The sequence below is a fragment of the Bombina bombina genome, chromosome 2 (assembly GCF_027579735.1).
Source record: "Bombina bombina isolate aBomBom1 chromosome 2, aBomBom1.pri, whole genome shotgun sequence".
NCBI classification, from domain to species: domain Eukaryota; kingdom Metazoa; phylum Chordata; class Amphibia; order Anura; family Bombinatoridae; genus Bombina; species Bombina bombina.
The window spans coordinates 1404958114-1404985895 of NC_069500.1; the positions used below are offsets into that span (position 1 = coordinate 1404958114).

General features: G+C 38.3%; 1 protein-coding gene across 9 annotated transcripts in view; it reads left to right on the top strand.

Moving 5' to 3' along the window:
* DYSF (dysferlin) overlaps positions 1-27782 on the top strand; it is a 780712-nt gene that overhangs the window by 92252 nt on the left and 660678 nt on the right. For all 9 annotated transcript variants that reach the window (XM_053704344.1, XM_053704350.1, XM_053704349.1 and 6 more), the window contains one exon: positions 3050-3105. In XM_053704344.1, coding sequence (XP_053560319.1) covers positions 3050-3105 — 56 coding nt within the window. The remainder of the gene's footprint in view (positions 1-3049; positions 3106-27782) is intronic.

The window sequence follows — 27782 nt, forward strand, 5'->3', positions numbered from 1 at the left end:
ATCACACACTCATCCCCAGCCCTGGCTTACTCCTCTGACACGGTACCTACGCAGATGTTCCCATACTGCTGAACGGCATTGGAGAAAATCACGGAGTTCAGCTGATTTTCTTCATTACAAATTCATCTTGAACTCCTACTATTATGCCCTTAATCTCCACAAGCAACACTACTTCTCTACTCTTATCTCTAATCTTTCTTCTAACCCAAAACGTCTATTCTTCACTTTCAATACTCTCCTCCGCCCTCCCCCACTTCCTAATACCACTTCTCTGTCAGCTCAAGACTTTGCCTGTAACTTCATTAACAAAATTGACTCCATCAGACATGAGATCAGCTCTCAACATAATTCCATTCTCTCCCCCCCTCAAACACTCTCACTCAACCACAACCCTCATAACCTGAAACTTAGTTCATTCTCCCCTGTTACTGAGGAAGAGGTTTCGGCACTTATACTGCGCTCTCACCTCACTACCTGTCCCCTTGACCCTATCCCCTACTCCCCTCCCTCTCTGCTACCCTTACCCCTATACTAACACACATTTTCAACCTCTCCCTCAGCACTGGTACATTTCCCTCATCGATGAAACATGCACTGGTCACACCTATCCTCAAAAAACCTTCCCTTGATCCTACCTCCCCATCCAACTACCGCACTATTTCCCTCCTCCCTCTTGCTTCAAAGCTTCTCGAAAAACTAGTATATGCACGCCTATTCCATTTCCTTACGTTAAACTCCCTTCTTGACCCGCTGCAATCTGGATTTCGTCCCTATCCCTCCACAGAGACAGCTATTGTTAAGGTCACCAACGACCTACTTACAGCAAAATCAAAAGGCCACTTCTCTCTGCTTATCCTCCTTGATCTGTCCACAGCCTTTGACACTGTCGACCACCCTCTTTTGCTCCAAACCCTCCAATCCTTCGGCATCTGTAACACAGCCCTTTCGTGGCTCTCTTCCTACCTATCAAACCGTACCTTCAGTGTAGCCTTCTCTGGGGCCTCCTCTGCCCCGTCACCACTTTCTGTCAGAGTACCGCAAGGCTCTGTCCTCAGTCCCCTTCTCTTCTCAATCTATACGTCATCACTAGGTTTCCTAATTAAGTCCCACGGTTTCCAATATCATTTGTATGCCGACGACACCCAAATCTACTTCTCTGCACCAGACCTATCTCCTTCCTTGCTAACCCGTGTCACTAACTGTCTTTCTCACATCTCTTCCTGGATGTCCTCCCACTACCTCAAGCTAAATCTCTCCAAAACTGAGCTCCTCATTTTCCCCCTTCTTCCAAAATCTCCACCCCCAATATCTCTATAACTGTCGACAACTCCATCATTACCCCTACCCCGCATGCCCGATGTCTCGGGGTCACATTTGACTCAGATCTTTCCTTCACTCCTCACATTCAGTCCTTGGCTAAAGCCTGCCGCTTCCACCTTAAAAACATCTCCAAAATTAGACACTTCCTTACACAAGATACAACTAAGATTTGAATACACTCTCTCATTCTTTCCCGCCTTGATTACTGCAACTCTGTCCTCTCTGGTCTCCCCACCTGCCGCCTAGCTCCCTTACAATCCATAATGAATGCCTCTGCCAGACTCATCTTCCTTACACGTCGCTCTTTATCTGCTGCTCCTCTCTGCCAATCCCTTCACTTGCTTCCTCTTGCCTCTAGGATCAAACACAAAATTCTCACTCTGACATACAAAGCCCTCAACTGCACTGCTCCCCCCTATATCTCAGACCTTGTCTCCAGATACTCTCCCTCCCGTCCCCTTCGCTCTGCTCATGACCTCCTACTCTCCTCCTCTCTGGTTACCTCATCGCACTCCCATTTGCAGGACTTCTCCAGACTGGCTCCCATCTTGTGGAACTCTCTGCCTCGCCCCACAAGACTCTCCCCTAGTTTTGAAAGCTTCAAGCGCTCCTTAAAGACTCTACTGTTCAAGGATGCATACCTATGAAAACCTTACTTTATACCAGTTCCACTCCTCCATTGCTATCCCCTGAACCCCCTTAGCATGTAAGCCTAAGATTCCAGCTGTTAGTAGATCACCTTCTTAAGAGTGGATTACAACAGTGCAACTCTTGGCAGGGCCCTCTACCCATCTGATCCCTTTAATTGTTTTGTTGTACTCCCCTTTGTTTATAGCGCTGCGGAATCTGTTGGCGCTCTACAAATAACCGATAATAATAATAATAAAATGAATAGGGGTAAGGGTTATGGTTCACATTAGGGTTTTGTTTGTGGTTAGGGTTACGGCTAGGGGTTAGGGTTGTGGTTAGAGTTAGGGCTATAGTTGGAGTTATGGTTATCATTACAGTTTTGATTGGGTTTAGAGTTATTATTAGGTTTAAGGTTATGGTTGACATAAGAGTTATGATTAGGGTTTAGAGTTATTGTTAGGTTTAAGGTTATGGCTAGCATTATGATTATGATTAGGGTTTAGAGTTATTATTAGGAGTTAAGGTTATGGCTAGCATTAGGGTTATGATTAGAGTTTAGAGTTATTATTAGGAGTTAAGGTTATGGCTAGCATTAGGGTTATGATTAGGGTTTAGAGTTATTATTAAAGGTTATGGTTGTTATTGGAATTAGGGTTTTGGTTGGGTTTAGTATTATCATTGGGGGCTAAGGTTATGGTTGGCATTAGGGTTATGGTTATGAATAGGGGCTAGTGTTATGATTAAGGTTTTAGGCTTTTGTTGGGGTTAGGGTTATGGCTAGTAGTTGGGATAGCACAAAAAGGTTAACTCCTAGGATTCCAGCGTTGCAGTCCTTTCTTCCATACAGTAGGTTAACATGAACTTTCACCACATCCACGACAATATATTGTCATCAGGGCAACATTAGGGATATGTAACTCCCCTTCTCTCTATCTCTCTCCCATTTGACCAGTTGCCTCCCTTACCGGTCTCCCTTTGCATCACCACCTTTTGCTTTTCTTTCTTTCTTTTCTCCCATCCCTGATCTATAATGACAGAATTTCCATGAATGTATATCTAGAAAGCAATGGTAACTTTTTGTCTTGGATTTGTTTTCTAGGGGTTAAGAAGAAAACAAAAGTCATAAAGAATAACTTGAATCCCATTTGGAACGAGGTAAGAATCTCAGATAACATCACTGTGCTATTTTAGGGGCAGCACAACTGTTCGTTTTGGTTTCTGTATGATTAGCGTATAATGACTCTTGCTATGCTCTAAGAAAACAAATACTTGACCATCCCGGGCCGGCCTTGTGGGTATTACTGTATCCCTGGGATGAGAGTGTTGTTTTCTTGCTGCTGCAGTATTCTGCTTGTGTGAGATATAATGCAGCTGTCTTTCTCATGTTACTCCTGTAAAGCTTGCAGCCATAGCATAAAGATCAAGGATAGCCAAATTAATAATTTACAAGACATTTTCCAAATAAAGGAGGTGATCAGATGCACACACACATGTGTGATATATGTTCTAAAATGTACATGTGGTCTTTTCTATATTGGCAAAACGAAGAGAGCAATCAGGGAAAGAATCAGAGAATATCTGAGGAATATTGAAAAAGGGGTAGAAGACACTCATTTATACAAACATTTTAAAACCGTACATAAAGGTAAAACTAAGGATATGTTATATTGGGGAATTAAAAAAATTAAAAAACACTGGAGAGGGGGAGATATAGAAAAAAAAGCTGTTAATCAAAGAAGCTGAGTTCATTTATAAATATGACACATTATACCCTAAAGGTCTTAATTCTGAGTTAGATTTATCACCTTTTCTTTTAGACTAAATCACTCTAAATAGATTTTCTACTATATCAACTGTTAAAAAAAATGTTCTCAGATATTTATCTACACCATTTACACATACTCACAATTTGTGTTCACTAAAGATTATATTTATTATTACCAAGTTAACTTAATTTAGGTTCATATATTCAATTATGTTATATCTTTGTTTGTTTTATAGGTCACACCGACTCCCCCATATCACGTTAATTTAAGATAATTTAGACACAGTTATGTTTACACATATTCATGTCCTATTTTTCTCATATTTCTTCCCCGAATTTAACGCATATTAGACACTTAAGATATTAATAGCAAATGTAGAATAATTTTTTATAGATGATTATTATGCAAATGAATATCTTAATATGCTCATGTCACACCTGACTAAACATTGGATGTTTGAGTAATCTGACCTATAAGTAAAAACTACAGTAACAGAGTATCAAAAAATCAAAAAAAGAGATAGATTCCACCTTAAACCAGAATGTTGGTAATATCATCTGTATAAGAGCAAAATAAAAAAAAGAAAAAAAAGAAATAGATTCCACCTTAAACCAGAATGTTGGTAATATCATCTGTATAAGAGCAAAATAAAAAAAAGAAAAAAAAGAAATAGATTCCACCTTAAACCAGAATGTTGGTAATATCATCTGTATAAGAGCAAAATAAAAAAAATTCCACCTTAAATTAAGACTTGAATTTACTTTAAATTAACCAATGAGGCGTAACCTGACCCTTTAAATGAAGGATATGAGTATGGGCTAGTTATTCTTGATAAAGCTCTGTAAAGAGTGAAACGCATTGAAACCAGTACCATACATTCACTTTTACTTCAAGGACCTGTCATTGATATTGTTTTTATCTCAAGGACCGATCATTGCTACGTGTCAGTCAACCCAGGTTGTTTATTGAACTTTTCATTTCATCTATCTATGGGAATAAGTTTGCGTACCAAATAATATACAGTTATACAGGACTGAGGCTTGCTATAAGAGCGATATGGGATTCACTAGAATTTATATTTGGAAGTAAGAAATATCTCTCTTTTTTTGCTCTGTACCAACATAAGAGTGATTACCACGTATAAAGGCCTCTAGTTATCAAGCCGTCAACCGCAAATACGCTGCTTATTTGTGGCGAGGCTGATTCGCCAAAAGTAGAATATAGTGACGTAAGCTACGATCCGCCGGTCTCAGTCCGACACAGATCGATTCTTACGTCACTACAGATGTGCCGAACGCAAGTTCGGCACAATCTGACTACTTTTGCTAGTTATCAAAGAACTAGAAGGTGCGCTTGGTACTTTTGCGGCCCAGCGTACCTGGTTTTCAATCCCATAAAAATCAATGGGAGTCTGACAGCAGCGAGAGCTCATGTTCGCTGCTGCCCGATATCCCATTGATTCCTATGGAAACGTCTGCACCTAACACCCTAACATGTACCCTGAGTCTAAACACCCCTAATCTGTCCCCCCTACACCGCTGCCGCCTACAGTATACTTATTAACCTCTAAACCGCAGCTCACAGACCCCGCCATAACTAAATAAACTTACTAACCCCTAAACCGCCGCTCCCGGAGCCCCCCGCACCTAAATAAAGTTATTACCCCCTAAACCGCCGCTCCCGGACCCCGCCGCAACTATAATAAATATATTAACCCCTAAACCACCGCTCCCTGAACTCGCCACCACCTACATAATACCTATTAACCCCTAATCTGCCACCCCCTATACCGCCGCCACCAATATTAAATTTATTAACCCCTATCCTGCCCCCCCTATACCGCTGCCACCTATCTTAAATTTATTAACCCCTATCCTGCCCCCCTATACTTCCGCCACCTATATTAAACTTATTAACCCCTATCCTGCCCCCCCTACACCGCCGCCACTATATTAAACTTATTAACCCCTAAACCTAAGTCTAACCCTAACCCTAACACCCCCCTAACTAAAATATTATTTAAATAAATCTAAATAAAAATTAATATTATTATCTAAATTATTCCTATTTAAAAATAAATACTTACCTGTAAAATAAACACTAACGCCTAGATTTGGAGTTTTGCGTTAGCCGTCAAAACCAGCGTTAGAGGTTCCTAACGCTGGTTTTGGCCGCCCGCTGGTATTTGGAGTCAGTCAGGAAAGGGTCTAACGCTCACTTTCCAGCCGCGACTTTTCCATACCGCAGATCCCGCTACGCCATTTGCGTATCCTATCTTTTCAATGGGATCTTTCTAATGTCGGTATTTAGAATCTTGGCTGAAGTGAGCGTTAGAAATCTAACGACAAAACTCCAGCCGCAGAAAAGTCAGGAGTTAAGAGCTTTATGGGCTAACGCCAGTTCATAAAGCTCTTAACTCCTGTGCTCTAAAGTGCACTAACACCCATAAACTACCTATGTACCCCTAAACCGAGGTCCCCCCACATCGCCGCCACTCTAATAAAAATTTTTAACCCCTAATCTGCCGACTGCACACCGCCGCCACCTACATTATCCCTATGAACCCCTAATCTGCTGCCACTAACACCGCCGACCCCTATATTATATTTATTAACCCCTAATCTGCCGCCCCCAACGTTGCCTTCACCTACCTACAATTATTAACCCCTAATCTGCCGACCGGACCTCACCTCTACTATAATAAATGTATTAACCCCTAATCCGCCTCACTCCCGCCTCACTAACCCTATAATAAATAGTATTAACCCCTAATCTGCCCTCCCTAACATCGCCGACACCTAATTTCAAGTATTAACCCCTAATCTGCCGACCGGACCTCACCGCTACTCTAATAAATTTATTAACCCCTAAAGCTAAGTCTAACCCTAACACTAACACCCCCCTAAGTTAAATATAATTTTTATCTAACGAAATAAATTAACTCTTATTAAATAAATTATTCCTATTTAAAGCTAAATACTTACCTGTAAAATAAACCCTAATATAGCTACAATATAACGAATAATTATATTGTAGCTATTTTAGGATTAATATTTATTTTACAGGCAACTTTGTAATTATTTTAACCAGGTACAATAGCTATTAAATAGTTAAGAACTATTTAATAGCTACCTAGTTAAAATAATTACAAAATTACCTGTAAAATAAATCCTAACCTAAGTTACAATTAAACCTAACACTACACTATCAATAAATAAATTCAATACAATACCTACAAATAAATACAATTAAATAAACTAACTAACGTACCAAAAATAAAAAAGAACTAAGTTACAAAAAATAAATGCCCTTTTAAGGGCTGGTAAGGTAAAAGAGCTTTGAACTTTTTTAATTTAGAATCGGGTAGGGCATTTTTTTATTTTGGGGGGCTTTGTTATTTTATTAGGGGGCTTAGAGTAGTTGTAATTAGCTTAAAATTGTTATAATATTTTTCTAATGTCTGTAAATATGTTTTTTATTTTTTGTAACTTAGTTCTTTTTTATTTTTTGTACTTTAGTTAGATTATTTAACTGTATTTATCTGTAGGTATTGTATTTAATTAATTTATTGATAGTGTAGTGTTAGGTTTAATTGTAACTTAGGTTAGGATTTATTTTACAGGTAATTTTGTAATTTTTGCTTGTAAAATAAATATAAATCCTAAAATAGCTACAATATAATTATTCGTTATATTGTAGCTATATTAGGGTTTATTTTACAGGTAAGTATTTAGATTTAAATAGGAATAATTTATTTAATAAGAGTTAATTAATTTCGTTAGATTAAAATTATATTTAATTTAGGGGGGTGTTAGTGTTAGGGTTAGACTTAGCTTTAGGGGTTAATACATTTATTAGAATAGCGGTGAGCTCCGGTCGGCAGATTAGGGGTTAATAATTGAAGTTAGGTGTTGGCGATGTTAGGGAGGGCAGATTAGGGGTTATTACTATTTATTATAGGGTTAGTGAGGCGGATTAGGGGTTAATAACTTTATTATAGTAGCGGTGCGGTCCGCTCGGCAGATTAGGGGTTAATAAGTGTAGGCAGGTGGAGGCGACGTTGGGGGTGGCAGATTAGGGGTTAATAAATATAATATAGGGGTCGGCGGGGGTTAGGGGCAGCAGATTAGGGGTACATAGCTATAACGTAGGTTGCGGCGGTATACGGAGTGGCAGATTAGGGGTTAAAAAAATATGCAGGTGTCAGCGATAGCGGGGGCGGCATTTTAGGGGTTAATAAGTGTAAGGTTAGGGGTGTTTAGACTCGGGGTACATGTTAGGGTGTTAGGTGCAGACTTAGGAAGTGTTTCCCCATAGGAAACAATGGGGCTGCGTTAGGAGCTGAACGCTGCTTTTTTGCAGGTGTTAGGTTTTTTTTCAGCTTAAACTGTCCCATTGTTTCCTATGGGGGAATCGTGCACGAGCACGTTTTTGAAGCTGGACGCGTCCGTAAGCACCGCTGGTATTGAAAGTTGCAGTGGCGGTAAATATGCTATACGCTCCCTTTTTGGAGCCTAACGCAGCCCTTCTGTGAACTCTAAATACCGGATGGAGGACCTCTTCTTGCCCCACTTGGATGAAGACTTCTACCGGATGGAGGACCTCTTCTTGCTCCGCTTGGATGAAGAATTCGGCCCGGCTGGGTGAACACGGCTTTAGGTAGGTTGATCTTCAGGGGGTTAGTGTTAGGTTTTTTTAAGGGGGGTTTAGGTGGATTAGAGTAGGGGTATGTGGGTGGGGGGTTTTAATGTTGGGGGTGTTGTATTTTTTTTTACAGGTAAAAGAGCTGATTACTTTGGGGCAATGCCCCGCAAAAAGCCCTTTTAAGGGCTGGTAAAAGAGCCGATTACTTTGTAATTTAGAATAGGGTAGGATATTTTTTTATTTTGGGGGGCTTTATTATTTTATTAGGGGGCTTAGATTAGGTGTAATTAGTTTAAACTTCTTGTAATTATTTTTTTATTTTCTGTAATTTAGTGTTTGTTTTTTTTGTACTATAGTTTAGTTTATTTAATTGAATTTAATTTTAGGTAATTGTAGTTAATTTATTTAATTAATTTAATGATAGTGTAGTGTTAGGTTTAATTGTAACTTAGGTTAGGATTTATTTTACAGGTAATTTTGTAAGTATTTTAGCTAGGTAGTTATTAAATAGTTAATAACTATTTAATAACTATTGTACCTGGTTAAAATAAATACAAAGTTGCCTGAAAAATAAAATGAAATCCTAAAATAGCTACAATGTAACTATTAGTTATATTGTAGCTATCTTAGGCCTAGATTTGGAGTTTGGCGTTAGCCGTGAAAACCAGCGTTAGAGGCTCCTAACGCTGGTTTTAGGCTAACTCCGGTATTTGGAGTCACTCAAAATAGGGTCTAACGCTCACTTTTCAGCCGCGACTTTTCCATACCGCAGATCCCCTTACGTCAATTGCATATCCTATCTTTTCAATGGGATCTTTCTAACTCTGGTATTTAGAGTCGTGTCTGAAGTGAGCGTTAGACATCTAATGACAAAACTCCAGCCGCAGGAAAAAAGTCAGTAGTTAAGAGCTTTCTGGGCTAACGCCGGTTCATAAAGCTCTTAACTACTGTACTCTAAATTACACTAACACCCATAAACTACCTATGTACCCCTAAACTGAGGCCCCCCCCACATCGCCGCCACGCGATTAAATTTTTTTAACCCCTAATCTGCCGACCGCCAACTACGTTATCCTTATGTACCCCTAATCTGCTGCCCCTAACACCGCCGACCCCTGTATTGTATTTATTAACCCCTAACCTGCCCCCCACAACGTCGCCGCCAGCTACCTACAATAATTAACCCCTAATCTGCCGACCGCAAAGCGCCGCCACCTACATTATAGCTATGTACCCCTAATCTGCTGCCCCTAACACCGCCAACCCCTATATTATATTTATTAACCCCCTAATCTGCCCCCCACAACGTCGCCTCCACCTGCCTACACTTATTAACACCTAATCTGCCGAGCGGACCGCACCGCTACTATAATAAAGTTATTAACCCCTAATCCGCCTCACTAACCCTATAATAAATAGTAATAACCCCTAATCTGCCCTCCCTAACATCGCCAACACCTAACTTCAATTATTAACCCCTAATCTGCCGACCGGAGCTCACCGCTATTCTAATAAATGTATTAACCCCTAAAGCTAAGTCTAACCCTAACACTAACACCCCCCTAAATTAAATATAATTTTAATCTAACGAAATTAATTAACTCTTATTAAATAAATTATTCCTATTTAAAGCTAAATACTTACCTGTAAAATAAACCCTAATATAGCTACAATATAATGAATAATTATATTGTAGCTATTTTAGGATTAATATTTATTTTACAGGCAACTTTGTAATTATTTTAACCAGGTACAATAGCTATTTAATAGTTAAGAACTATTTAATAGCTAAAATAGTTAAAATAATTACAAATTTACCTGTAAAATAAATCCTAACCTAAGTTACAATTAAACCTAACACTACACTATCAATAAATTAATTAAATAAAATACCTATAATTATCTACAATTAAACCTACCACTACACTATCAATAAATAAATTAAATACAATACCTACAAATAACTACAATGAAATAAACTATCTAAAGTACAAAAAATAAAAAAGAACTAAGTTACAAAAAATAAAAAAATATTTACAAACATAAGAAAAATATTACAACAATTTTAAACTAATTACACCTACTCTAAGCCCCCTAATAAAATAACAAAGACCCCCAAAATAACAAAATGCCCTACCCTATTCTAAATTACTACATTTCAAAGCTCTTTTACCTTACCAGCCCTGAACAGGGCCCTTTGCGGGGCATGCCCCAAGAAATTCAGCTCTTTTGCCTGTAAAAAAAAACATACAATACCCCCCCAACATTACAACCCACCACCCACATACCCCTAATCTAACCCAAACCTCCCTTAAATAAACCTAACACTAAGCCCCTGAAGATCTTCCTACCTTGTCTTCACCCTACCAGGTTCACCGATCCGTCCTGAAGAGCTCCTCCGATGTCCTGATCCAAGCCCAAGCGGGGGGCTGAAGAGGTCCATGATCCGGCTGAAGTCTTCATCCAAGCGGGAGCTGAAGAGGTCCATGATCCGGATGAAGTCTTCATCCAAGCGGGAGCTGAAGAGGTCCATGATCCGGATGAAGTCTTCTATCAACGGCATCTTCAATCTTCTTTCTTCCGGATCCATCTTGCAGACCTCCGACGCGGAACATCCTCTTCTCCCGACGCCTACTAGCCGAATGACGGTTCCTTTAAGGGACGTCATCCAAGATGGCGTCCCTCGAATTCCGATTGGCTGATAGGCGTTAGCTACGCGGGTCGTTACCGACAAAACTCTAAATCTAGGCCTATGGGTTTATTTTATAGGTAAGTATTTATTTTTAAATAGGAATAATTTAGTTAATAATAGTAAGTTTTATTTAGATTTATTAAAATAATATTAAAGTTAGGGGGGTGTTAGTGTTAGACTTAGGTTTAGGGGTTAATAAGTTTTATATAGGTGGCGGCGGTGTAGTGGGGGGCAGGATAGGGGTTAATAAATGTAATGTAGGTGGCGGTGGGCTCCGGGTGTGGCGGTTTAGGAGTTAAACAATTTATTTAGTTGCGGCGGGGTCCAGAATCTGCAGGATAGGAGTTAATAACTTGAATATAGGGGGCGGCAGATTAGGGGTTAATAGGTATAATGTAGGTGTCGGCGGGGTACGGGAGCGGCGGTTTAGGGGTTAATATATTTATTATAGTTGCGGTGGGGTCCAGGAGCGTCGGTTTAGGGGGTAATAACTTTATTTAGGTGCGGGGGGCTCCGGGAGCGGCGGTTTAGGGGGTATAACAGTATAGTTTAGTGTGGGTGCTTAGTGACAGGCTAGCAAGAAAGCTGCGAAGAAGCCGATGAGCAGCGAGATCGATGACTGTTAGTTAACAACAGTCCGCTGCTCATCGCCCCGTACTTCGTGCGCGGCTTCTTGACAGCTTTCTTGATAACTTTGGCGAACGTATTCAGGTCTGCGGCAGCGATGGTAGGCAAGCGTATTGGGCCAGCGAATGCAGGAAAGTAGACGGCTTCATACATAGAGGCCATTTTATCTAATCATTCCTGACGAAGCTATCTCTGTTACAATTTTGGTCAAAGGACTTTTAAACATCCGCTTCTTATATATATTTTATAACTTACTATCTAAGTTTTATTGATCTCTGCTATTTAGCAATTTATTATACTTTGTGTCCAGATTTAAAGTCACATATATGAAGTCCCTATTTTTAGCTTATATTGTTTTATATTGTTGTTTCGTATATTAAACTTTGTATATATACATTTTTAATTTCAGTGTACCTTGTCATTTATATCTGTGCAAATATTTGATAATTATAAATACTTAATTTGAGGTATCTTAAGCTTTGAGCGCCCTTACTTAAATCCACATCTGCAAGTCTATAATGACTCTTGCTATGCTCTAAGAAAACAAATGACCATCCCGGGCCGGCCTTGTGGATATTACTGTATCCCTGGGGGTATTACTGTATCCCTGGGGGTATTACTGTATCCCTGGGGGTATTACTGTATCCCTGGGGGTATTACTGTATCCCTGGGGATATTACTGTATCCCTGGGATGAGAGTCTTGTTTTCATGCTGCTACAGTATTCTGCTTGTGTGAGATATAATGCAGCCGTCTAATGAGTTGTCCCAGCTGTCCTCGTGTTTATAAAAGTCTGTGCAATGCATTCCTACGTTTTGTGGGACACAGCAATTATTCCTTGTAGGGATTCTCCTAATTCTCTAATTCAGCAGTGGCAACTACTGACTGAGGGGGTTAATTGTGGCCCCTGGAGGACTGCCATTTGGCCCTCATTCTGTTCTAAGGATCAGGCCCAGCATGATGCATTTTACCTGCAAACACATATCTCCTCTGTATTGCTATTAACTCACTTAAAGGGACGGTAACCACTTGTCAGTGGCGTCACTAGGGTTGGTGTCACCTGGTGCGGTAAGTTATGGTGTCACCCCCCCCCCCAGAAAGCAGACACACACAAAAACACAGGCAAACACACATACAAACACTCAGACACACTTAAAACATACTCAGATGCACACACAAACACTCGGAAACATACTCATACACACACACAAAAACACTGACACACACACACAAAAACACACACACAAAAACACTGAGACACACACACACACACACAAAAACACTGAGACACACACACACACAAAAACAATGAGACACACACACAAAAACTCACACACATACAAAATATGTAAACTGCACTGCATTAATTATAAAGCTCATTCCTAGAGCTGCTCCCTGGCTCAGCAGAGCATCAAATGAAAGATAAACAGTGCACTCTAAAAAAAAATCACTAAAGAAAAGTTTTAGGTGTAAACTATGAAAATTCTGCTCTCTGACTCTGTTCCAAGTCTGTCAGTGCACAGCCCCGAGCCGCGTGCCTACCGCTTCTTATGGCCAATCACCTCTGCACTCTGCCCACCCCCAGACCCCCGCCCGCCCTCCTACCTGTTCAGTGTGCACTTAGTGTACCGTAACCGTAATGGTCTGGTGGGCATCATACGTGGCTCCTTCACTTTAAAGACAGTGTCAAACAGTCATGCGGTCAGGTGCCAGACATCCCCTCATGATTTGCCAGTTCCCGTTTAGAGAGACAGCACAGCAGTGAGTGACTCCACTGCTCCACATGTCACTGAGCAGTGAGCACAGATAGGCAGGTAGGTTTACGCTAGCAGCGCAACTTTGCAAGCCCCACGGCATGCCCACAACATTCATAGCGAAATTGGGCAGGGGAGAAGCAAAGTACAAACAAGCAAAAGCAGCAGGGAAAACTATTTGTTGAAATTGCAGCACTGGCTCAAGGGGCAAAAAAATTGTGTGTCTACATCTTCCCCAGTCCCACCAATGTTCACAAATGCCAGCCCCTCTAATAAAAAAAAAAATCTATGCATCTCAACATTGTATTTCTTTGAATTTCAATAAAATTAAAAAAAAAAAAAATATTTTTTTTTGGTGTCACCCCCTGGTGGGTGTCACCCGGGTGCGGCCCGCCCCCCCGCCCCCCCCCCTAGTGACGCCACTGCACTTTGTAATTACAAGATATTTCTGTTTTGTTGCTATAGAATAACAGCAAAGTCTAAAGGTTTTTAAAATAATTTAACACCATTTTTACTACAATTGATTTATAATAGATAAACTTAACCCACCATTTGCCTTATCTGCTGACAACAAGGCTAGTCATGAAGTTAGTACAAAGTGAATTGTTTTGCAGTTGTTATCAGTTAGAGCCGATAAGGGACATATATGTAGCAGGGTTAGCCTTGAGGAGTCAGCACGCATCTTCAGAGCTAGATTATGTTGGGGGGGGGGAGAATAAATAATGAAAATGTATTGAAAAGTTGTTTCATTAATCATAACAAAACATTATATAAATATCAAGATGTTTACTGTACCTTTAATCCAATATCTCCCCCCCACACAGTGATGGTTTAACATGAGCCAAAGGGATATAAAACCCACATTTTGTTTTTGATGATTCAGATAGAAAATTCCATTTTAAACAACTTTCCAATTTACTTCTATTATAAAAAATGTCTTTGTCTTCTTGTTATTGTTGTGATTAGCAAGAGCACTAGATGGCAGCACTATATATGTTATAGATTAGCAAGAGCACTAGATGGCAGCACTATATATGTTATAGATTAGCAAGAGCACTAGATGGCAGCACTATATATGTTATAGATTAGCAAGAGCACTAGATGGCAGCACTATATATGTTATAGTTTAGCAAGAGCACTAGATGGCAGCACTATATATGTTATAGTTTAGCAAGAGCACTAGATGGCAGCACTATATATGTTATAGATTAGCAAGAGCACTAGATGGCAGCACTATATATGTTATAGATTAGCAAGAGCACTAGATGGCAGCACTATATATGTTATAGATTAGCAAGAGCACTAGATGGCAGCACTATATATGTTATAGTTTAGCAAGAGCACTAGATGGCAGCACTATATATGTTATAGATTAGCAAGAGCACTAGATGGCAGCACTATATATGTTATAGTTTAGCAAGAGCACTAGATGGCAGCACTATATATGTTATAGATTAGCAAGAGCACTAGATGGCAGCACTATATATGTTATATATTATCAAGAGCACTAGATGGCAGCACTATATATGTTATAGATTATCAAGAGCACTAGATGGCAGCACTATATATGTTATAGATTAGCAAGAGCACTAGATGGCAGCACTATATATGTTATAGATTAGCAAGAGCACTAGATGGCAGCACTATATATGTTATAGATTAGCAAGAGCACTTGATGGCAGCACTATATATGTTATAGATTAGCAAGAGCACTAGATGGCAGCACTATATATGTTATAGATTAGCAATAGCACTAGATGGCAGCACTATATATGTTATAGATTAGCAAGAGCACTAGATGGCAGCACTATATATGTTATAGATTAGCAAGAGCACTAGATGGCAGCACTATATATGTTATAGATTAGCAAGAGCACTAGATGGCAGCACTATATATGTTATAGATTAGCAAGAGCACTAGATGGCAGCACTATATATGTTATAGATTAGCAAGAGCACTAGATGGCAGCACTATATATGTTATAGATTAGCAAGAACACTAGATGGCAGCACTATATATGTTATAGATTAGCAAGAGCACTAGATGGCAGCACTATTTATGTTATAGATTAGCAAGAGCACTAGATTGCAGCACTATATATGTTATAGATTAGCAAAAGCACTAGATGGCAGCACTATATATGTTATAGATTAGCAAGAGCACTAGATGACAGCACTATATATGTTATAGATTAGCAAGAGCACTAGATGGCAGCACTATATATGTTATAGATTAGCAAGAGCACTAGATGGCAGCACTATATATGTTATAGATTAGCAAGAGCACTAGATGGCAGCACTATATATGTTATAGATTATCAAGAGCACTAGATGGCAGCACTATATGTGTTATAGATTATCAAGAGCACTAGATGGCAGCACCATATATGTTATAGATTAGCAAGAGCACTAGATGGCAGCACTATATATGTTATAGATTAGCAAGAGCACTAGATGGCAGCACTATATGTTATAGATTAGCAAGAGCACTAGATGGCAGCACTATATGTTATAGATTAGCAAGAGCACTAGATGGCAGCACTATATATGTTATAGATTAGCAAGAGCACTAGATGGCAGCACTATATATGTTATAGATTAGCAAGAGCACTAGATGGCAGCACTATATGTTATAGATTAGCAAGAGCACTAGATGGCAGCACTATATATGTTATAGATTAGCAAGAGCACTAGATGGCAGCACTATATGTTATAGATTAGCAAGAGCACTAGATGGCAGCACTATATATGTTATAGATTAGCAAGAGCACTAGATGGCAGCACTATATATATTATAGATTAGCAAGAGCACTAGATGGCAGCACTATATGTTATAGATTAGCAAGAGCACTAGATGGCAGCACTATATATGTTATAGATTAGCAAGAGCACTAGATGGCAGCACTATATGTTATAGATTAGCAAGAGCACTAGATGGCAGCACTATATATGTTATAGATTAGCAAGAGCACTAGATGGCAGCACTATATGTTATAGATTAGCAAGAGCACTAGATGGCAGCACTATATATGTTATAGATTAGCAAGAGCACTAGATGGCAGCACTATATGTTATAGATTAGCAAGAGCACTAGATGGCAGCACTATATGTTATAGATTAGCAAGAGCACTAGATGGCAGCACTATATATGTTATAGATTAGCAAGAGCACTAGATGGCAGCACTATATGTTATAGATTAGCAAGAGCACTAGATGGCAGCACTATATATGTTATAGATAGCAAGAGCACTAGATGGCAGCACTATATATGTTATAGATTAGCAAGAGCACTAGATGGCAGCACTATATATGCTATAGATTAGCAAGATCACTAAATGGCAGCACTATATGTTATAGATTAGCAAGAGCACTAGATGGCAGCACTATTTCCCATCATGTAGTGCTTCAGGGATGATCACACTACCTAGGTATCGCTTCAATAAAGAATAGCATGAGAACAAAGCAAATTTGATTATAGAAGTGAAGTGGAAACATTTATTAAATTGTATTCTCTACCTGAATTATTAAAGAAATATGTTTGGTTTCGTGTCCCTTTAAAGAGTCAGTTAAACGTTCATGGTCTAGAGAGAGTGTGCAATTATAAACAAGCTTCCAATTAACCCTATAGCAGCAGTACAAACAATAGGGTCAATCAAAAACCTTTAGAAAAATATGTCCAATGTTTTCCTACAGCAAACGGACATTGTACTCTAAAATTGTGCAAACAGCCCCTTTACCTTTGGTTTGTTATTTTAAAAAGCTACTTTTGACTGTTGGATCCTCCCAATACTGAAAATATCAGAAACAAGTTTTCTTTGTAGAATAATGATCATGATTTGGATAGAACATACAACTTTCTATATAACTTTTTTCTATTACCAATGTTGCTTCATTCTCTTGTTATCCATTGCTGAAGAAACAGCATTGCACTACAGTTAGCTAGCTGAACAGATCTAGTTAGCCAATCACAAGAGACAAATGTGTGCAGGCACCAATCAGCAGCAGCTCCCACTAGTGTAGGATATGTGCGTATTCTTTTCCAACAAGGGATACCAGGAGAACAAAGCATATTTGAAAATAGAAGTGAATTTAAAAGTGTCTTAAAATGACATGCTGTATCTGAATCAGGCAAGTTTAACTTTCTTATCGCTTTAATGTTCCACATTTCAATATGTAATATAGATAACATTTGTAGGTCAGCTTTACTTTCAGGCTCAGCCCATTGTTAAGGGCATGTCTTGTAGAACAACAGTTGATGGTTTTAATAATTAAAACCAGCTATTTCAAATACAGAAATAAACATGAAGAAACAATTTCTTATACATTTATTTCTTCGCATTAAGGGGAAACAAAATTTATAATACAGTGTCCCTAAAGTCTATAGAGATTTTTGTAGCTAAATCATTTGATTTGTTTTTCTAAATGATTCAACCCTTTTGTTGCAAAACAACACTGCCATAGAGTGCTAAAGACACGTGCACGCTCCTGAGCTCCTGTGAGCCTTCTTAGATTTACTCTTCAACATAGGATAACAAGCAAATACAGCAAAATTGATAACAAGTAAAATGGAAATGTGTGTGAATTAACTACATCTGAATCATGAAAGTTTAATTTTAACTGTACTGTCCCTTTAAAGGGACATCAAACTCAGTAGTGTGCAGTGGTTGTACAGCTCCAGCACACTGTGCAATATAAAGTTTATACAAAACAATCAGCAACTCTTATACAACCCCAGTGACAATCTGTGAGTGTACCTGATTGGTTTATACACCCTTGTGTCTGAGCTTTATAGGTACAGATGTGGCCAAAAGTATTGGAACCTTTATATTGTAAAGTACTTTCACCCTTGTATTGTAAAGTATTGGTACCCTTGTATTGTAAAGTATTTGTAACTTTGTATTGTAAAGTATTTGTACCCTCGTATTGTAAAGTATTGGTACCCTTGCATTGTAAAGTATTGGTACCTTTGTATTGTAAAGCATTGGTGCCCTTGTATTGTAAAGTATTTGTACCCTTGTATGGTACAGTATTTGTACCCTTGTATTGTAAAGTATTTGTAACTTTGTATTGTAAAGTATTGGTACCCTTGTATTGTAAAGTATTTGTAACTTTGTATTGTAAAGTATTTGTACCCTCGTATTGTAAAGTATTGGTACCCTTGCATTGTAAAGTATTGGTACCTTTGTATTGTAAAGCATTGGTGCCCTTGTATTGTAAAGTATTGGTACCCTTGTATTGTAAAGTATTGGTACCATTGTACTGTAAAGTACTGGTGTTCTTGTATTGTATTTGTAAACTTTTATTACCCTTGTAGTGTAAAGTATTGGTACCCTTGTATTGTAAAGTATCGGTAACCTTGTATTGTAAAGTATTGGTACCCTTGTATTGTAAAGTATTGGGTGCCATTGCATTATAAAGTATGGGTACCCTTGTATTGCAAAGTACTGGTATTCTTGTATTTTATTTGTAAAGTTTTAGTATGTTTGTATTGTAAAGTATTGGTACCCTTGTATTGTAAAGTATTGGTACCCTTGTACTGTAAAGTACTGGTATTCTTGTATTGTATTTGTAAAGTTTTAGTACCCTTGTAGTGTAAAGTATTGGTACCCTTGTATTGTAAAGTATTGGTAACCATGTATTGTAAAGTATTGGTACCCTTGTACTGTAAAGTACTGGTATTCTTGTTTTGTATTTGTAAAGTTTTAGTATGCTTGTAGTGTAAAGTATTGGTACCCTTGTATTGTAAAGTATTGGTGCCATTGTATTATAAAGTATTGGTACCCTTGTATTGTAAAGTATTGGTGCCATTGTATTATAAAGTATTGGTACCCTTGTATTGCAAAGTACTGGTATTCTTGTATTTTATTTGTAAAGTTTTAGTATGTTTGTAGTGTAAAGTATTGGTACCCTTGTATTTTAAACTTTTGGTACCCTTGTATTGCAAAGTATTGGTGCCCTTGTATTTTAGAATGTTGGTACCCTTGTACACATTAATCGAAAATGAGGTTTATATGACAGATATCCTATTTCATTCTAGACATACTTGACCTATATGCGCAGTAATGTCATGAATTGCTACGCTTGCTGTGTCATACCAACGGCATAATGTTTATGTATATGTTCACCTATTGGTCACCTGCGTTGTGACATCTGCTGTAATGTTTAATCCTCAATAAAAAACTTTTGGGAAAAAAAAAAAAATGAACAAAGAATATGCATAATAAATAAATAATAAAAAAAAAAAAGTATTGATACCCTTGTATTTTAAAGTATAGGTACCTTTGTAATTGTATTGTAAAGTATTGGTACCTTTGTTTTGTAAAGTATTGGTGCCCTTGTATTGTAAAGTATAGGTACCTTTGTATTGTAAAGTACTGGCACCCTTGTATTGTAAAGTATTGGTACCTTTGTTTTGTGAAGTATTGGTACCCTTGTATTGTAAAGTATTGGTACCCTTGTATTGTTAAGTACTGGCACCCTTGTATCTTAAAGTACTGGCACCCTTGTATTGTAAAGTATTGGTACCTTTGTTTTGTAAAGTATTGGTGCCCTTGTATTATAAAGTATTGGTACCCTTGTATTGTAAAGTACTGGCACCCTTGTAGTGTAAAGTATTGGTACCTTTGTATTGTGAAGTATTGGTACCCTTGTATTGTAAATTATTGGTACCCTTGTATTGTAAAGTATTGGCGCCCTTGTATTGCAAAGTATTGGTACCCTTGTATTGTAAAGTATTGGTACCCTTGTATTGTAAAGTATTTGGTGCCCTTGTATTGTAAAGTAAAGGTAACTTTGTATTGTAAAGTACTGGCACCCTTGTATTGTAAAGTATTGGTACCCTTGTATTGTAAAGTATTTGGTGCCCTTGTATTGTAAAGTATTGGTACCCTTGTATTTTATGAGTTAAACACAAAAAACAGTAACTGGAGTTTGCCAAAATGCATGTTGACAAGCCACAATCCTTCCTGGAGAATGTCTTTTGGACAGACGAAACAAAAATTTGTGACAAATCACAACTCCATGTTTACAAAAGGAAAAAAAGCTTTCAAAGAATAGAACATTGTGACACAGGGCCTGTTGTCTCTTTTTACAGCCCAGCCACTCAGGGGTTAAAAAGATGGTTCCAAGCTACAAGTCCCTTTATTTATTTTCTTTCTACCCTATTTTAACCTTTTAATAATGTAAAGCATATTTAAAGGGATATTTAAAGGGATATAAAACTCCAAGTTTTTCTTTCATGATTCAGATCGAGCATGTGATTTTAAAAAAACCTTATCATTTATTTCTGTTATCAATTTTTCTTTGTTGTCTTGGTATCTTTTTTTTAAAAGCAGGGACATATGCTTAGGAGCCGGCTCATTTCTGGAGCACTATGTGGCAGACGTTTTGCAAGAATGTTATCCCTTAGCAAGAGCACTATTTCCTGTCATGTAGTGCTACTGATGCCTACCTAGGTATCTCTTCAACACATAATATCATGGGAATGAAGCAAATTTTATATTAGTAGTAAAATGGTGTGCTCTGTTGGAAAAATTGTGGGTTTTTTTTTATCCCTTTAATTAAACCCACACCCGGTAAACACAAAAAGGCCAGTCGTTCCCACACCATGTTACAGGAATGGAACAAACTGTCACCTGAACTTATGCTTTCAAATGATACCAAACCTTTGGGGGCTGCTCCCTTTAAAATGCCGGGTAATTCACTGTTAAATTTACTGGACATAAAAGGGGCGGGCTAAATGTTATGTCTGGGAAAATGTATATCCCGGCGGGATCTGGGGGCAGTGTGTGATTGACTTTTGCATGTTTGCATTTTACACCTTGTACTGTATAAAAACCCTGTGTCTTGACCATCAAAATGTGTTACTCTCTACTGCACTAAGTCTTGTCTGGTGTTTGTATGGGATGGAAAGGGCTTCTTCACTATAGAACTTAATCACAACAAATAGGGCTATTAGTACAAACACAAAGAAAGCTGGCACGGAGGTATAAGTCTGGGAGATTTATTTAAAGTAACGCCAAAACAAGATAAAAACAGTAAGGAGGGTAGGAGACGGCCTTGTGCGTTTCGGCTCAATATCGCCTTACTCATAGACCTGTGTCTCCTAACATTTCCAAACATTTTTTAAGGAACAGAGACACAGATGTTATAAATTGGAAGATGCAATAGAACATAAATGTATACAATAATGATTAATCCTATAATGAACACATTTCATTATTTAAGGTTAATTAAGCTATCTATAAAGAAAGAGATATGTGATCATCTCATGTTAAATAAATAACTCACTTGGACTTGGTCTATGTCTCAAGCAACCTTAAACATGAGAACTAAGGTTTCATAAATTATTGAAAAAAATTAATAATAACGGCTTAAATATTAAAGCCCAATGGTACCCGAGTCCTTAGATTAAAAATTCAAAATGATTCTCCTTTAGCAAGTAATTCTTGAACATCGCCACCCCTGGAAGGTCTTCTAACTCAATAACACACCACTTAAGGTTCGTTGTAAGACCCTGATGTTCAGTAATAAAAGGAGAAGTAAGTGCAGAACAATATGATGAGTTCTCAACATCATTTAAATGTTCACGGACCTCAAGTATAGTGCGACCAACATACTGCAGATTGCAAACTTGACACCAAATTAAATAAACTACAAACGTTGTTTACAGTTTGTGGTTGTATCTAGAGTGTAAACCCTCTAAGTACTGTGAGACTGAAAAGTTTTACATACTAAAGTATGATTACAAGCTTTATAAGTTTTACCTGCAAACTTATAATGTCTCTTACATGCTAACTATAGGCTAGATTACGAGTTTTTGTCGGTAAGGCTGTGCGGTGCTAATGAGCCTTTTTTTCTTACCGCTCACTTAAGCCAATGCTGGTATTACAAGTTTTCTTCAAGCCGGCGTTAGCCTCAGAAAAGTGAGCGTTGAGCAAAATTTAGCTCCACATCTCACTGTAATACCAGCGCTGCTTACGGTAGCGGTAAGCTGGCAAAACGTGCTTGTGCACGATTTCCCCATAGGAAACAATGGGGCTGAGCTGGCTGAAAAAAAACCTAACACCTGCAAAAAAGCAGAGTTCAGCTCCTAACGCAGCCCCATTGTTTCCTATGGGGAAATTAATTTTATGTCTGCACCTAACACCCTAACATGAACCCCGAGTCTAAACACCCCTAATCTTACACTTATTAACCCCTAATCTGCCGCCCCCGACATCATTGCCACCTACATTATATTATTAACCCCTAATCTGCCGCTCCGGACACCGCCACCACCTACATTATACTTATGAAGCCCTAATCTACTGCCCCCAAAATCGCCGAACCCTACATTATATTTATTAACCCCTAATCTGCACCCCCAACGTCGCCGAAACTATATTAAATTTATTAACCCCTAATCTGCCGCCGCCACTATAATAAATTTATTAACCCCTAAACCTAAGTCTAACCCTAACCCTAACACCCCCCCCCTAACTTAAATATAATTTAAATACATCTAAATAAATTTACTACAACTAAATAAATTAATCCTATTTAAAACTAAATACTTACCGATAAAATAAACCCTAAGATAGCTACAATATAAATAATAATTACATTGTAGCTATTTTAGGATTTATATTTATTTAGCAGGCAACTTTTTATTTATTTTAACTAGGTAGAATAGTTATTAAATAGTTATTAACTATTTAATAACTTCCTAGTTAAAATAAGTACAAATTTACCTGTAAAATAAATCCTAACCTAAATTACAATTAAACCTAACACTACACTATCATTAAATTAATTAAATAAATTACCTACAATTAAATACAATTAAATTAAATAAACTAAAGTACAAAAAAACAAAACACTAAATTAGAGAAAATAAAAAAGAATTACAATTTTTTAAACTAATTACACCTAATCTAACCCCCTAATAAAATAAAAAAGCCCCCCAAAATAATAAAATTCCCTACCCTATACTAAATTACAAATAGCCCTTAAATGGGCCTTTTGCGCGGCATAGGATTGATCTCGCATTCTATTGGCTGTTCCAATCAGCCAATAGAATGCAAGCTCAATCCTATTGACTGATTGGATCAGCCAATAGGATTGAACTTCAATCCTATTGGCTGATTGCATCAGCCAATAGGATTTTTCCTACCTTAATTCCGATTGGCTGATAGGATTCTATCAGCCAATCGGAATTGAAGGGACACCATCTTGGATGACGTCACTTAAAGGAACCTTCATTCTTCAGTCGCCGTTGGATGGAAGAGGATTCTCTGCGTCAGATGTCTTCAAGATGGACCCGCTCCGGATGGAAGACGATAGAAGATGCCATCTGGATGAAGCCTTCTGCTGGTCTGGAGGTCCTCTTCTGGCCGGATCGGATGAAGACGGCTCAAGGTAGGGTGATCTTCAAGGGGGTAGTGTTAGGTTTTTTAAGGGGGGATTGGGTGAGTTTTAGAGTAGTTTTGGGTGTGTGGGTGGTGGGTTTTAATGTTGGGGGAGTATTTTTATTTTTTTTTTACAGGTAAAAGAGCTGATTACTTTGGGTCAATGTCTCGCAAAAGGCCCTTTTAAGGGCTATTTGTAATGTAGTATAGGGTATCTCTTACCTCCCTTTTCAGATCGACGATATACTCTTATATATACCATTACCTCTGCTGATTCTCGTTTCAGTACTGGTTTGGCTTTCTACAAACATGTAGATGAGTGTCCTGGGGTAAGTAAGTCTTATTTTCTGTGACACTCTAAGCTATGGTTGGGCACTTTGTTTATAAAGTTCTAAATATATGTATCCAAACATTTATTTGCCTTGACTCAGAATGTTCAACTTTCCTTATTTTTCAGACAGTCAGTTTCATATTTGGGATAATGCACTTGAATTAATCATTTTTTTCTTACCTTCAAAAATTTGACTCTTTTTTCCCTGTGGGCTGTTAGGCTCGCGGGGGCTGAAAATGCTTCATTTTATTGCGTCATTCTTGGCGCTGACTTTTTTGGCGCAAAAAATTATTTTCCGTTTCCGGCGTCATACGTGTCGCTGGTAGTTGCGTCATTTTTTGACGTTATTTTGCGCCACAAATGTCGGCGTTCCGGATGTGGCGTCATTTTTGGCGCCAAAAGCATTTAGGCTCCAAATAATGTGGGCGTCTGATTTGGCGCTAAAAAATATGGGCGTCGCTTTTGTCTCCACATTATTTCAGTCTCTTTTTTTCATTGCTTCTGGTTGCTAGAAGCTTGTTCTTTGGCATGTTTTCCCATTCCTGAAACTGTCATTTAAGGAATTTGATCAATTTTGCTTTATATGTTGTTTTTTCTCTTACATATTGCAAGATGTCTCACGTTGCATCTGAGTCAGAAGATACTACAGGAAAATCGCTGTCTAGTGCTGGATCTACCAAAGCTAAGTGTATCTGCTGTAAACTTTTGGTAGCTATTCCTCCGGCTGTTGTTTGTATTAATTGTCATGACAAACTTGTTAATGCAGATAATATTTCCTTTAGTAAAGTACCATTGTCTGTTGCAGTTCCTTCAACATCTAAGGTGCAGAATGTTCCTGATAACATAAGAGATTTTGTTTCTGAATCCATAAAGAAGGCTATGTCTGTTATTTCTCCTTCTAGTAAACGTAAAAAATCTTTTTAAAACTTCTCTCCCTACAGATGAATTTTTAAATGAACATCATCATTCTGATTCTGATGACTCTTCTGGTTCAGAGGATTCTGTCTCAGAGATTGATGCTGATAAATCTTCATATTTATTTAAAATGGAATTTATTCGTTCTTTACTTAAAGAAGTACTAATTGCTTTAGAAATAGAGGATTCTGGTCCTCTTGATACTAATTCTAAACGTTTAGATAAGGTATTTAAATCTCCTGTGGTTATTCCAGAAGTTTTTCCTGTTCCTAATGCTATTTCTGCAGTAATTTCCAAAGAATGGGATAAATTGGGTAATTCATTTACTCCTTCTAAACGTTTTAAGCAATTATATCCTGTGCCGTCTGACAGATTAGAATTTTGGGACAAAATCCCTAAAGTTGATGGGGCTATTTCTACCCTTGCTAAACGTACTACTATTCCTACGTCAGATGGTACTTCGTTTAAGGATCCTTTAGATAGGAAAATTGAATCCTTTCTAAGAAAAGCTTATCTGTGTTCAGGTAATCTTCTTAGACCTGCTATATCATTGGCTGATGTTGCTGCAGCTTCAACTTTTTGGTTGGAAACTTTAGCGCAACAAGTAACAGATCATGATTCTCATGATATTATTATTCTTCTTCAGCATGCTAATAATTTTATCTGTGATGCCATTTTTGATATTATCAGAGTTGATGTCAGGTTTATGTCTCTAGCTATTTTAGCTAGAAGAGCTTTATGGCTTAAGACTTGGAATGCTGATATGGCTTCTAAATCAACTCTACTTTCCATTTCTTTCCAGGGTAACAAATTATTTGGTTCTCAGTTGGATTCTATTATCTCAACTGTTACTGGTGGGAAAGGAACTTTTTTACCACAGGATAAAAAATCTAAGGGTAAAAACAGGGCTAATAATCGTTTTCGTTCCTTTCGTTTCAACAAAGAACAAAATCCTAATCCTTCATCCTCAGGAGCAGTTTCAGTTTGGAAACCATCTCCGGTCTGGAATAAATCCAAGCCTGCTAGAAAGGCAAAGCCTGCTTCTAAGTCCACATGAAGGTGCGGCCCTCATTCCAGCTCAGCTGGTAGGGGGCAGGTTACGTTTTTTCAAAGAAATTTGGATCAATTCTGTTCACAATCTTTGGATTCAGAACATTGTTTCAGAAGGGTACAGAATTGGTTTCAAGATGAGACCTCCTGCAAAGAGATTTTTTCTTTCCCGTGTCCCAGTAAATCCAGTGAAAGCTCAAGCATTTCTGAATTGTGTTTCAGATCTAGAGTTGGCTGGAGTAATTATGCCAGTTCCAGTTCCGGAACAGGGGATGGGGTTTTATTCAAATCTCTTCATTGTACCAAAGAAGGAGAATTCCTTCAGACCAGTTCTGGATCTAAAAATATTGAATCATTATGTAAGGATACCAACGTTCAAGATGGTAACTGTAAGGACTATCTTGCCTTTTGTTCAGCAAGGGCATTATATGTCCACAATAGATTTACAGGATGCATATCTGCATATTCCGATTCATCCAGATCATTATCAGTTCCTGAGATTCTCTTTTCTGGACAAGCATTACCAGTTTGTGGCTCTGCCGTTTGGCCTAGCTACAGCTCCAAGAATTTGTACAAAGGTTCTCGGTGCCCTTCTGTCTGTAATCAGAGAACAGGGTATTGTGGTATTTCCTTATTTGGACGATATCTTGGTACTTGCTCAGTCTTTACATTTAGCAGAATCTCATTGGAGGATCAATTTACCAAAAAGTTCATTGATTCCTCAGACAAGGGTAACTTTTCTGGGTTTCCAGATAGATTCAGTGTCCATGACTCTGTCTTTAACAGACAAGAGACGTCTAAAATTGATTTCAGCTTGTCGAAACCTTCAGTCACAATCATTCCCTTCGGTAGCCTTATGCATGGAAATTCTAGGTCTTATGACTGCTGCATCGGACGCGATCCCCTTTGCTCGTTTTCACATGCGACCTCTTCAGCTCTGTATGCTGAATCAATGGTGCAAGGATTACACAAAGATATCTCAATTAATATCTTTAAAACCGATTGTTCGACACTCTCTAACGTGGTGGACAGATCACCATCGTTTAATTCAGGGGGCTTCTTTTGTGCTTCCGACCTGGACTGTAATTTCAACAGATGCAAGTCTCACAGGTTGGGGAGCTGTGTGGGGATCTCTGACGGCACAAGGAGTTTGGGAATCTCAGGAGGTGAGATTACCGATCAATATTTTGGAACTCCGTGCAATTTTCAGAGCTCTTCAGTTTTGGCCTCTTCTGAAGAGAGAATCGTTCATTTGTTTTCAGACAGACAATGTCACAACTGTGGCATACATCAATCATCAAGGAGGGACTCACAGTCCTCTGGCTATGAAAGAAGTATCTCGAATTTTGGTTTGGGCGGAATCCAGCTCCTGTCTAATCTCTGCGGTTCATATCCCAGGTATAGACAATTGGGAAGCGGATTATCTCAGTCGCCAAACGTTGCATCCGGGCGAATGGTCTCTTCACCCAGAGGTATTTCTTCAGATTGTTCAAATGTGGGAACTTCCAGAAATAGATCTGATGGCGTCTCATCTAAACAAGAAACTTCCCAGGTATCTGTCCAGATCCCGGGATCCTCAGGCGGAGGCAGTGGATGCATTATCACTTCCTTGGAAGTATCATCCTGCTTATATCTTTCCGCCTCTAGTTCTTCTTCCAAGAGTAAT